At 46.3% G+C, this 12,538-nt stretch overlaps 1 protein-coding gene across 1 annotated transcript; it reads left to right on the top strand.

Annotated features, from left to right (window-relative positions):
* The first annotated feature begins 8,853 nt into the window (after nt 1-8,853).
* Nucleotides 8,854-12,295, top strand: LOC100192350 (asparagine synthetase 3). The gene is made up of 10 exons (NM_001137542.1): nt 8,854-8,937; nt 9,407-9,545; nt 9,658-9,756; nt 9,935-10,076; nt 10,279-10,469; nt 10,604-10,765; nt 10,889-10,969; nt 11,068-11,424; nt 11,543-11,623; nt 11,736-12,295. The coding sequence occupies exons 1-10, from the start codon at nt 8,858-8,860 to the stop codon at nt 12,168-12,170; spliced, it is 1,767 nt and encodes a 588-aa protein (NP_001131014.1). The 5' UTR covers nt 8,854-8,857; the 3' UTR covers nt 12,171-12,295.
* The last annotated feature ends 243 nt before the right edge of the window (nt 12,296-12,538 follow it).

Below are 12,538 nucleotides of genomic sequence, written 5' to 3'. Positions count from 1 at the left end.
AGAGATAAACTCATAGACTTCTAATAGAGTAAAAATAAAGTAACGGTTGAATTTGGCATGTTGTGTTACTTGAGTTCCTAAACTCGAAAACCTAGCAAAACGAGTACTAACTTAGTTGACATATCCAAAACTGGATTTGCTCAAACTGGATGTCAATATGGCTTGTTACGTTAGAACACATTAACAAAGTTCGGAGACCTAAGTGACACAACATATCAAGTTCAGAGAACCAAGTGACACGACATACCGAATTCGGGATCCAAGTGACTCCAATGTAGTACACTACATCGACATCCGGTTTGAGCAACCCGGATTTGAATGGTTTTACATGAGCCGACTAAGTTAGAAAAAAAAAACTCATTTTATGTTTTAGTTCAAGAACTTAAATGATACAGTGTACCAAGTTCGAAAGACCGCTGATGTATTTTACTGTTTTTTAATAAATCCAATCGTGTCGATCGAACCAAAACCCAGCAGGTAATATAACACAGTAGCAACCACACATCTCTTTCACCGGAAACAGGGTATACTACATGCACGTAGGATATACTCCCTCCGTTTCTTTTTATTAGTCGCTGGATAGTGCAATTTTGCACTATCCAGCGACTAATAAAAAGAAACGGAGGGAGTATGTAAATCTTGCACGCCTTGAAATAAACCATACGCTTTGGCCATTTCGGCATGGATGTTTTCTGCTGTCTCCCCTTGTTCTTGCAGTAGTACTACAGTACAGTATTACACGGTGCATTTCTTTACGTGACAGACTGACACCCCCAGGCCCTAAAATGTAACTCACTCTCATGCATAATAGCCATATTTACGTGTAAGTTTCTCGACTTGGCCAGCTCCTCCTTCCAGCGCAACCGTCCATGCCCTTGTCCTCAGCAGATCAGGACAATGCATGGGCTGGCGAGGAACGAGCGAGACGAAGTTGCCTTCGATGCTGACCGAGAGTGCACATGGTGAGCAAGGAGTCCTATACCCTAAATAACGGGTCTCTATGCTCTCCAGCAACGTCTTTTAAATTTGAAGTACGTTGCTGGATTCTGTATATATAGATTTTCTCTAAACGGTCATCTATCCATTTGAATACTTTAAATAACCGGTTTAGCAAAACTAAAATATGCACAATACATTTGAAAGTATGACAAATACGTATGTATAAAAAATAAAAATAAAAATGTCTCTAATATAGGTATTTGAGTATAGATGACGTAATTTAAAGGACGTTGTTGGAGAGGAATGAGATATAGAGGATGAAATCTTTTAGAGAAGACTGTAAAGGACAGATATAAATGATGAATATAGAGGACGTTGCTGGAGACAGCCTAAGGTGTAGCCTAGTTACTAAGGTCCATTTGGTAGGGAGTTTCATCTCCGGCTATGGCTCCTCTAAGAAAACAACTTCCGCTTTATTTTTAGGAAGAGCTCTAGAAAGAGCACCCAGTTTGGTTAGAAATATAATTTCTTTTGTAGCTTCTCCTACGATGCAGCATCGACGAAGAGAAAAATATAGGAACAGAGCCGATAGAAGCTCCTTTTTCTGGCTCCCGACTGCTGCTGTTTGTTTAAGGAGCTCCTCACTCTTCTCTAGAAAAAACCCATCAAAGAGCATCTCCTTTGATAGATTTTTTCAAGAAGCCATTGAAGGAGCTATTGAAGGAGCCCTACCAAAGGGGGCCTAACACGTGAGTGATTTATAGAAGTTTGCAGTGATGTAGGCAAGGGGGCTAGAGGGTCGTGCCCCCTAACTACAAAGAATTTTTTTATATATGTGGTGAAAATAAAAGGGGTTAGTTTATAATAAGCTAAAATTTATTATGTATGCCTTGTTCGTTTACTCCATCTCAAACCACATGGGATATCCATACACTCGTTATCACTCAATCCCCTTGTGGGTTTAACTCGCTGCCACAACATCATTATATATTTGTGTCATCTCGTGTGCTGCTGGCTTTGTGAGACGGGGATTTCTTCCATGTTGTTAGACTTGTGGGTTATTTCTCGGGCCGTGTGGTAAGGAAATGTCAAGATAAAATCACGAGCATGTGTTTCTCTATGAACAAAGATTGTACCCCGGCCGAGATGTCCCATGTGGTTTGAGATGGCGTAAACGAACAAGGCCTTAGTGTATACATATATCATTTGTTATGACTAGTTTTATTTAGTGATATTATAACTATAGTTATATATCGGTTTGCCCCCATCCTCCTCCCTCCAAGAAAAATCCTAGCTACGCCTCTCGAGGTTTGAGCCACAAGATATACAATATCTTATGCCCTTTTTGTATTCATTGGATTGATTGACCCTGAGATGAAGATTATAAGCTCACATATCTACTGAGCACTTTGACCACCTTTGCCCGTCTCTTCCCTTTTGGTTCTAGTGAGAGTTCTAGACTATTAGTCTCTAGCTCACCTCTGTTATGAAGAGGTCCGTCGGCGATGTCATCGACATACCTTGCTTCCTTTACCATCATATGTCCGCTCACAAATTTACCAAGAATTTCTTCGGGCGACATTTTGGTGTACCTAGGGCTCTCACGAATAAGATTTACAAGATTAGGATCAATTATAGTAAATGACCTTAGCATTAGGTGCACAACATCATGATCCGTCCATCTTATGCTTCTATAGCTTCGGATCTTGTTCACCAGGGTCTTGAGCCTATTGTATGTGTCGGCTGGCTCTTCACCCCTCTTCATGGCAAACCTCCCCAACTCGCCTTCCACCAACTCCATTTTAGTGATCATTGTGATGTCCTTCTCCTCATAAGCGATCTTGAGGGTGTCCCATATCTCCTTGGCATTGTCCAAGCCACTGACCTTGTTATATTCATCCATGCATAGAGATGCTAAAAGCATAGTAGTAGCTTGGACATTTCTATGAATTTGCTCATGAATATGAATAGCATCATCATTGTTATCATAATGCATTCCATTTTCTACTAGGTGGAGTGAAAATAATTGACTACGCATCTTATGACTCCACCATAAATAGTCTTTCCATCAAAGTGAGGAGGCTTGCTAAGCGGAATGGATAGTAAATGAGCATTTGAACCATAAGGAATGCAAGAGTAACTAAAAGACATCTTAGAGTAATTTAGTTTGACCATCTTTCTTGGAGTTGTTGTCGTCGTCCTCCTTAGGTGAAGATGAAGAAGTGTCGCTATCGTAGTAGATGATCTTCTTGATACACTTCTTCTTCTTATCCTTCTTGTTCATGTCGGACCCAGAGTCGACGGACTCTCCTTCCTTGTCGCCGGAGAGGATCTCCTTCTCCTTCTTGTTGGTCACCTTCCCCTTGCCTTTAGGATCCATCTCTTCGGGCGGTTATTCCCTTGATGAATAGAACGACTCTGATACCAATTGAAAGCACATAGAGGTGGGGTGAATAGGCGATCCTACAAAACTTAACTCAAACAACACAAACTTAGTCTAAAATATGAGTTAGAGTGAATTAAAACCAAGTTTGAGAGTAGAGAGGAAGAGAGAAGTTCCTTTCACTTGATTTCTCTATCAAGATTTAGTTTAGAATTAGAGAAATATCACAAGTGAAGAATTGGAATGCGGAAGACATAAAAATTGTAATAAAGTTAAAAGCACAAGAGACACGACAAATTTTATCTCGTGGTTCAGTCAAGCGTAATATGCTTTCCTACTCCACATTGTGGCGTCCTAATGGATGAGGATTGCACTCAACCCCTCTCAAGTGATCCAAAGATCAAATTTGAGTACCACAATTCTTCCTTATATCTCACAATATTTTGGTTGTGAGGAATCTTCACAAGTTAGAGTCCCTCACGTCTTACACAAGTGATCACAATCAAAATCGGAGTAAGGGAGGTAGTAGAATACACACACAAGAGCACAACGCAACAACAACACACACAGATGCAAAGAAGAGAGTGCAACAACAAAGCGACATAGTAACATATCAGAAAATGCGCTCAAATCTCACTCAAACACTACGTAGGCATGGTCGCAGAGTCTCGCAGTTGTAGTGCGCTCAAAGTATGCTTGGTATACTTCTCCATGTGCCTAGGGGTCCCTTTTATAGCCCCAAGAGGAATAGGAGCCATTGAAGTCCCATTTGTAAGGCCCTGAATGCCTTCAGTCTACGGGTGCATCGGACTGTCCAGTGGCGCACCGGACAGCTCCTGTGCAACGGCCATCGAATCGTCTGATTGGCTCCCTTCCTATTTAGGTGGGAACCAGACTGTCCGGTGGCACACCGGACATGTCTGGTGATCCTCCCGACATTGTCTCGCTGACGTGGCTGGCGCTGATCGCGCGGCCGACCGTTGGGGTGGGCTAAGAGTTGTTGCTTGCTTGGCGCACCGGACATGTCCGGTGCACACCGGACTATCCAATGATTTTTAGCCAGTGAGCCTCGACATTTTCCTGAGGGCAACTAGCTTGGGCCAACCAACCAGGCTAGCACCCGACATGTCTGGTGCACACTGGATTGTCTGGTGGTGCCCAGTCTAGCCCAACTTTGCCCACTTTTGAGCCAAACTTCTTAACTCCTTTTTGGCTCTACTTGAGAACTTCCTTAACACTTAGATGAATGTAGTTAGCAACTAAATCAATTTACTAAGTGCTAGAAACATGCGTTTATCACTTTGTTCCATAATGGTTTACAACATGCCCAAACTCAAGGCCCAAAAGTGCTTTTCTTATTTTCCACAAACTTGTGGACTTGATTGCTTCAATTTGCTTTCTAAATACCTCTGCTCAAGCATATAAAAAGTGTTAGATCACAGTGGTGTGTTAGGCAGTTAATCACCAAAATACTTAGAAATGGCCTAAACGCACATTTCCCTTTCGTAATCACACCAGGTCAAGAACAGGTACCATCAAGACGACGATCATGAAGATGAGTTCGGAGAGGTCTAGGCCACCGTCTCACAGTCAACTATGGTTGTGGAGGATCATCATCGTCATATGGTGTTTTAAGTAATTTTGTACAAAATTTGTATTAAGTGATAAAGATGTGACATTGTTTTCTATACATGGAGTCGCCATGTGTGAAACGTGATCATGTCACACATGTGAGATGCATCTAGATTCATCCTTAAATCCGGGTGTGACAACAATACGGTGTTACATTGAGTGATTTTCTTATTCAGTAGTGAGTGGTACTCGGTTCTGACTGTTAGCCATCAGATTGCTAGGTCGATTGGAATGTATATAAATATTGTGCTTTAATTACTCTCTAGCTTGGTGTTAGTCTGAGTATTTACAGTCCCGTGTTGAGCTAATGTAGTAATTGTTTTTCAATTGGATAACAAATCCTCCAATTGTGTTCTCCAAGCACCTCGAGAAATGGATACATAAAATGTATAGAGTCATTGGTAACCATTGAGTTCCATCCTAGGAACAGTGGATAAAGGTTGGTCAAAAGGTGATAATCTATTGAACATATTCCTCTAGGGATTGCAGCATACCAGCAACATAAATTTTTGTACTTCTAACAATGGTAGTGCACTCATGAATCTCCATTAGATTAGTCCAAATATCATAAGAAGTTATGATATTCTTAATCTAATTGAACTCATTCATATCCAAATTATCAAACAAAATATTCATTGATTGGTCATTTACAATAATGTTTTCGTCGGCACTTGTGGTTGGCTCATCTTGCTTGAGCACTACAAATCCATCTCTCATATTTCTCCATATCTTTCCACCCATTGCCCTAAGATGAATTGTCATTCTTATTTTCCAATAATCATAGGTATTTCCATCAAAGTGTTGTGGCTTCACCATATGCACATTGCTTTCGTTAGCCATATTTTCCTACTCCGAGATGATTAAATCCACAAACAAAGGAGTTCCTGGCTCTTATACCACATGTAGGATCAAGGACACTGGCTAGAAGAGGTAAATAGATGGTTTTAACTAAAATCATAAACACTTGCCAAATTTAATTTGTACAACAAGATAATCAAATTATCTAGCCTATGTTGATCTAAACTCAGTTTGCAACCTAGGGTGACAAGTGATCTATATAGCTAGAAATGAGAGATAGCACAAATAGAGCACAAGTAATAAAGATGAAATAAAGTAATGAAGACACAAGACACCAGATTTTTTTACCATGGTCACGGTGATTTGCCGATCACCTCTAATCCACATTGAGGTGGATTCAATGCACTCACACGCTCCTCTATCAAGACTCCACTTGATCTCTTGAGCTGGATGGTCAATGAATTGCTTGAACCTCGATTCCACTAATGTCACTTTTCATCGCTCTCGTGAGGCAAGTGTGAGACTTTCATAATCAACATCGCAACTTCTCCACAAACTTTGTTGGAGAGCTCGACGGAGAATCCTTCACTAAGCCATCTAAGAGGCGGCAACCTCCAAGAGTAACAATTCGACGACGCTCACTTGATGATCTCCTAGTGCCTCGAGAATCAATAACTTGATGCAATGCACTAGAACCGATTTTTTTGTATTTTGGCCCTTTTTCCAAAAAAAATTATGTTTAGACCCCTGGACGACTTAATTCCATTTTGGACCCTTTGCTCGGTGCCACAGGATATGGCGTCGAGGTAACACTACTCGGTGCCACATCCTATGGCGTCGAGGTAACACTTCTCGGTGCCACATCCTATGGTGTCGAGGTACGTGCCTCGCTAAATAGTGAAGCCTGATGGGGCACTCATGTGGCACCTAGCTTGGCGCCATAGGATGTGGCGCTGAGAAAGGAACTCCTATGAATCGGTCGTTTTCTCGCTGAGAGCTTTACATAGGGTGGAAATCTTTTGTAATGCATGTGTAAATGAAATGGATGTCATAATGCGATGGTTATCACATTGTGTAAATGGCATAGACCATAGTTTTCACACAAGTACCATAATGTTATAAAACATGGTCCACTTAGTTGCCATAATTTGAAACAAATGACATAGAGCACAACACCATACAAGTTCAACACACTAATGTCATAGACCACAACACCATACAAATGGCTAGTTCAACCAAGCAAATTACATTGATACACAAGTCTTAGATACGTCTCACATACACAAATCTCAGATATGCTCGTTCATATGTGACAGACGGCGATCATTGACCACATCCTAGTCCCGGGAGCCAACATCAACATCACCATCGAATTGGAAATCATCGTACAAGCCAATGGCTTCATAATCCTCAAGTAGAGGTTGCGAACCAATAAGAACTTGCTCCAGATCCGTGCTCACAATGTCAAGACCTTTTTCAATTTTAGTAACAACACTCATGGCATTAACCGGGATATTCTTGTGCACATAGTCTAGATACTCAGGCACATGATTGCGGTTGCTCAACCTCCTCAACTCATCGGCACAGACTTGCATCTATCTAATGGCGTCTAAAAGACAAGCCCAAACTTGATTTAATCAATGCGCCTACAACAAAAAAACGAAGAATATGATTCACTGGCACATTAGTTAATGACTATCATTGCTCAAGTTCACTAATCAGTACAACAATGACATATGAAACTCTAAGTTTAACTAATATATCTCTAAGTTTCATTGCCACTTGTCATGACCTTGTTTGTTGATCTATGAGTCTACAATACAACTAAGTTTATAATGTGTCACTAACAAAACAACAAAACAGTATTGTCAATTGACACCTATAATGTTACTGGCACTAAAACATATCGGGTCATGTGTGCTCAATGATCGATGGCGCGGACATAATTTGCTAGTGTCATAAAGAATGTTGCTCGTGTCGAGCGAGGCACCCACAGTGGTTGTGCCCCTACTCCCATCCATCGTACTAGCCCCATTTGCATCTTCCGCAGCAACACTCTCTGAGCGAGGCACCCACAGTGGTTGTTCCCATGTACAAGTGATGCGCTTTAAATGATTGGGGTTGTTGAAATGATAAATTTGACATCCTCGTTTAACAAGTCTGAAAATGATTTGAGGAAAACAACCAATGTAATTCATACAGAATGAAAATATTAATAAAAAGAAAACCGGTGATTATTGAACTTTATCGTATAAATGAAACCAAATTTAAAGTTACAAGTAGTAACTAGAAAAGTGAAGTTAGCATAATTTAAAAATATTAAAAATTTGGTGTTGTTGGAGAGTAAGGTTGATTTTATTCCCAATATGTATTTAGCAATTTACTAAATCTGAGTTTATGTAGTTTTTTAAGGGAATTAATGGAGATGCTCTAAGGGCCGCCCATGGAGTATCTTGCTTAGCCGGAAGCCAATTATCGTCGTTGAAATTTCCTCCCCCGCAAGAAAACGTAATATCATTGTGATGATTTTAAAACTAGAAGGCGGATCCATCGAATCTTACCTACCATCTAAACTTACATCTCCGCATACATTAATCATATGCGAGGTGCTCAGCAGCGTTGTTTACATCATCGCACGCGACAAAAAACACACTCCACGAATGGTAATGTGCATCATCGCATCTCGCGGCAAATTAAAGGGCACGGCCGGCCATTGGTGAATCCTGCGGGGCCCGTCAGCCAGCCTTGGCCCACCAGCCGATCTATAGAGGACCTTTACCCCGGGACACTCATCTAGCCTTGGAACCTAGATCCGATGGCTAGCACCATGGCTGACGCGGGGTCGGGGCCCACGCTGACTCGGCCGGCGCAGCATCCCGAACGGATAAGCTCCTCCCGCGCACGGAGCTCGGCGAAGCGACACCCGCCGCGTGTCCAGGGAGCGCTCCCGCCGGGTCGCAGACGCGAGGTCCCGGAGCCGCGCGCCCCGCCTATAAAAAGGCAGCCATTCTCGCCTGGTTCCCGCATCCCAGCACGTCTCGTCTCCCTCCCAAAAAAAAAAAAAAAACTGCTCGGTTGCTGCTCCTGCTCCGCCGCGCCGGCATCATGTGTGGCATCTTAGCCGTGCTCGGTTGCTCCGACTGGTCTCAGGCAAAGAGGGCTCGCATCCTCGCCTGCTCCAGAAGGCAAGAGCACCCGTCCATCCATTGCACTTAGTTTCCTCCAGTCCACTACCCAACACCCTAGCAGAGTCTAGACTAGCTAGCATTTTACTAGTGTCAGTTCGTCCTCCGTCGGGCCGCGCGCCGAGGGATCTTTGATTCCTGGGAAGTGGGAACCAAGGGCTGGTTCACTGGTTGGTTGGTGTCGTTTTATTTTGCCTCTTCACCGGGGTCCCAGGAGGCTCTTCTCATAGGAATCATAAAGAATCGAACGGTAGAGACTAGCTCTGCTAGGGTGGGCCGTTCTGAAAATAAAGGAGCTAGCATAGCATGGGAACCTTCGTCGTCGTTCTCGCTGCTAGTAACCCCCCGCGTGTGTTTTTTTTTTTTTTGTGGTACTGATTACAATAGCGTTGCTCCGGTTAGTTGGTTATTAGTCGTTTGAGTTTTGACTGGCGGAGGACCTGCCTGACGATCCACGTGCCGTGCGCAGGTTGAAGCACAGGGGCCCCGACTGGTCGGGCCTCTACCAGCACGAGGGCAACTTCCTGGCGCAGCAGCGGCTCGCCGTCGTCTCCCCGCTGTCCGGCGACCAGCCGCTGTTCAACGAGGACCGCACCGTCGTGGTGGTGGTAAGAATACATGAACGCAAACAGTACAGATGAAATCCAACCGTCTTGTTTTGACGGCGGCACTATGCTGTACTGTCCTCACCATGCGCTGCTTGCTGCTTCTGTGTTCCAGGCCAATGGAGAGATCTACAACCACAAGAACGTCCGGAAGCAGTTCACCGGCACACACAACTTCAGCACGGGCAGTGACTGCGAGGTCATCATCCCCCTGGTGAGCCTGCTACCTGTATATGCTGATCGTTTCGGTACTCCAGCTAGCTGACAACCAAATTTCGCCTTCTCGCCATGTTCTCCACTCCAACACTACATGCACATGAAGAGAACAAACGCTGCACGACTGCTAGCTAGTAGTTGATGATTCCAACCCTCTTCTCTCTTGTCTGATCTAGTACGAGAAGTACGGCGAGAACTTCGTGGACATGCTGGACGGGGTGTTCGCGTTCGTGCTCTACGACACCCGCGACAGGACCTACGTGGCGGCGCGCGACGCCATCGGCGTCAACCCGCTCTACATCGGCTGGGGCAGTGACGGTAGGCGCTCCCGGGTCCCGGCCGGCCCATCTCTCTCTATACTAGAGCTAGCTTCTACAAATGCGCGCGTTCACGTTTCTGCAGACAAACGAACGAATGCATGTGCGGCCGATCAGATTAAGACAATATAATAAAGCGTGGGAGATCGACACACGCTAGCTGACCGATCGATTTTCGCCTCTCCTTCCTTCACTGCATGCAGGTTCCGTCTGGATCGCGTCCGAGATGAAGGCGCTGAACGAGGACTGCGTGCGCTTCGAGATCTTCCCGCCGGGCCACCTCTACTCCAGCGCCGGCGGCGGGTTCCGGCGGTGGTACACCCCGCACTGGTTCCAGGAGCAGGTGCCCCGGATGCCGTACCAGCCGCTCGTCCTCAGAGAGGCCTTCGAGAAGGTGACCACCTAGCTCGCACACGGCAGCTAGTAGCTTTGCGTGCCTCCTTAACTTGTTGGGTCGGTGGTGCGTGCCGGCCGGCGGCCGTTACTGACACTGACCTGGCCATGTGCCCGCGTGCGCTTCATGCACAGGCGGTCATCAAGAGGCTCATGACTGACGTCCCGTTCGGGGTCCTCCTCTCCGGCGGCCTCGACTCCTCGCTCGTCGCCTCCGTCACCAAGCGCCACCTCGTCGAGACCGAGGCCGCCGAGAAGTTCGGCACCGAGCTCCACTCCTTTGTCGTCGGCCTCGAGGTTTTATGTTTTTTTTTGTATTTTATTTTTTTTTGGGGGGGGGGGGGGGGGGGGGGGGCACTCGAAATCGCGGGACGCTGACGTTTTCTTACCTCCCGCCGACCGGCACGTCGTACGTTTCAGGGCTCTCCTGACCTGAAGGCCGCACGAGAGGTCGCTGACTACCTTGGAACCATCCATCACGAGTTCCACTTCACCGTACAGGTAAATCATTCGCACGCTTTTCTGGGGGTGAACTTGGTCGTGACGTACGCTGACGAGTGGCAAATAATATAAAAATCGGTCGACCATCCATACCATAGGACGGCATCGACGCGATCGAGGAGGTGATCTACCACGACGAGACGTACGACGTGACGACGATCCGGGCCAGCACGCCCATGTTCCTGATGGCTCGCAAGATCAAGTCGCTGGGCGTGAAGATGGTGCTGTCCGGGGAGGGCTCCGACGAGCTCCTGGGCGGCTACCTCTACTTCCACTTCGCCCCCAACAAGGAGGAGTTCCACAGGGAGACCTGCCGCAAGGTGAAGGCCCTGCACCAGTACGACTGCCTGCGCGCCAACAAGGCCACGTCGGCGTGGGGCCTGGAGGTCCGCGTGCCGTTCCTCGACAAGGAGTTCATCAACGTCGCGATGGGCATGGACCCCGAATGGAAAATGGTACAAATCAGGGGTCTCAGCGACTGTGCTTATAGCTCTGTGCTCTGTTGTTTTATGATGATTGATGACGATGTCTTCTCTTCTTCTTGCTTTGATCTGCTGGCGCACACACGCACAGTACGACAAGAACCTGGGCCGCATCGAGAAGTGGGTCATGAGGAAGGCGTTCGACGACGACGAGCACCCTTACCTGCCCAAGGTTAAAACAGCAACATCGATCTTAATTCAGAGAAGCCTGGTTTAATTTAATTACCTCCGTGTGTTAAGTTTGCATTGCAAGCCCTGAAAACTGACACCTTTACCATCCGCAGCATATTCTCTACAGGCAGAAAGAACAGTTCAGTGACGGCGTTGGCTACAACTGGATCGATGGCCTCAAATCCTTCACTGAACAGCAGGTGACGGATGAGATGATGAACAACGCCGCCCAGATGTTCCCCTACAACACGCCCGTCAACAAGGAGGCCTACTACTACCGGATGATATTCGAGAGGCTCTTCCCTCAGGACTCGGCGAGGGAGACGGTGCCGTGGGGCCCGAGCATCGCCTGCAGCACGCCCGCGGCCATCGAGTGGGTGGAGCAGTGGAAGGCCTCCAACGACCCCTCCGGCCGCTTCATCTCCTCCCACGACTCCGCCGCCACCGACCACACCGGCGGTAAGCCGGCGGTGGCCAACGGCGGCGGCCACGGCGCCGCGAACGGCACGGTCAACGGCAAGGACGTCGCAGTCGCGATCGCGGTCTGACGAGAGTACGTGCTCGCGCACCTCCCTGCTAGCTTCTACCGGGCTGCAGCCTGCAGCATGCACTGTGCGAGCACAGCCGATCAGCGCCAATAAACTGGAGGATAAGAACGACTGGTAGGTGTGTGTGTGTGTCGTGCGTGCCCACCGGCCATATCCCGGTGCGGCAGCACGTGCTATTGTTACGTGTTGTACTGCCGCCAGCGTACGTGTCTGTGTGTCTCGATCATATCTGTACGTTTTTAGATTTAGAAGAAAAAAAAAAGGCATGTCCGTGTCTGTATGTCTGGATCATATCTGTACGTTCTTAGATTTAGAAGAAAGAAGAAAAACATTATATACGTACGTCCATGTCTCTATGTCTGGATCAT

The sequence above is a fragment of the Zea mays genome, chromosome 1 (assembly GCF_902167145.1).
Source record: "Zea mays cultivar B73 chromosome 1, Zm-B73-REFERENCE-NAM-5.0, whole genome shotgun sequence".
In the NCBI taxonomy this organism is placed as follows: Eukaryota; Viridiplantae; Streptophyta; class Magnoliopsida; order Poales; family Poaceae; genus Zea; species Zea mays.
The sequence above is the reverse complement of the archived record's forward strand: the minus strand, read 5'-3'. Positions and strand labels throughout refer to the sequence as shown.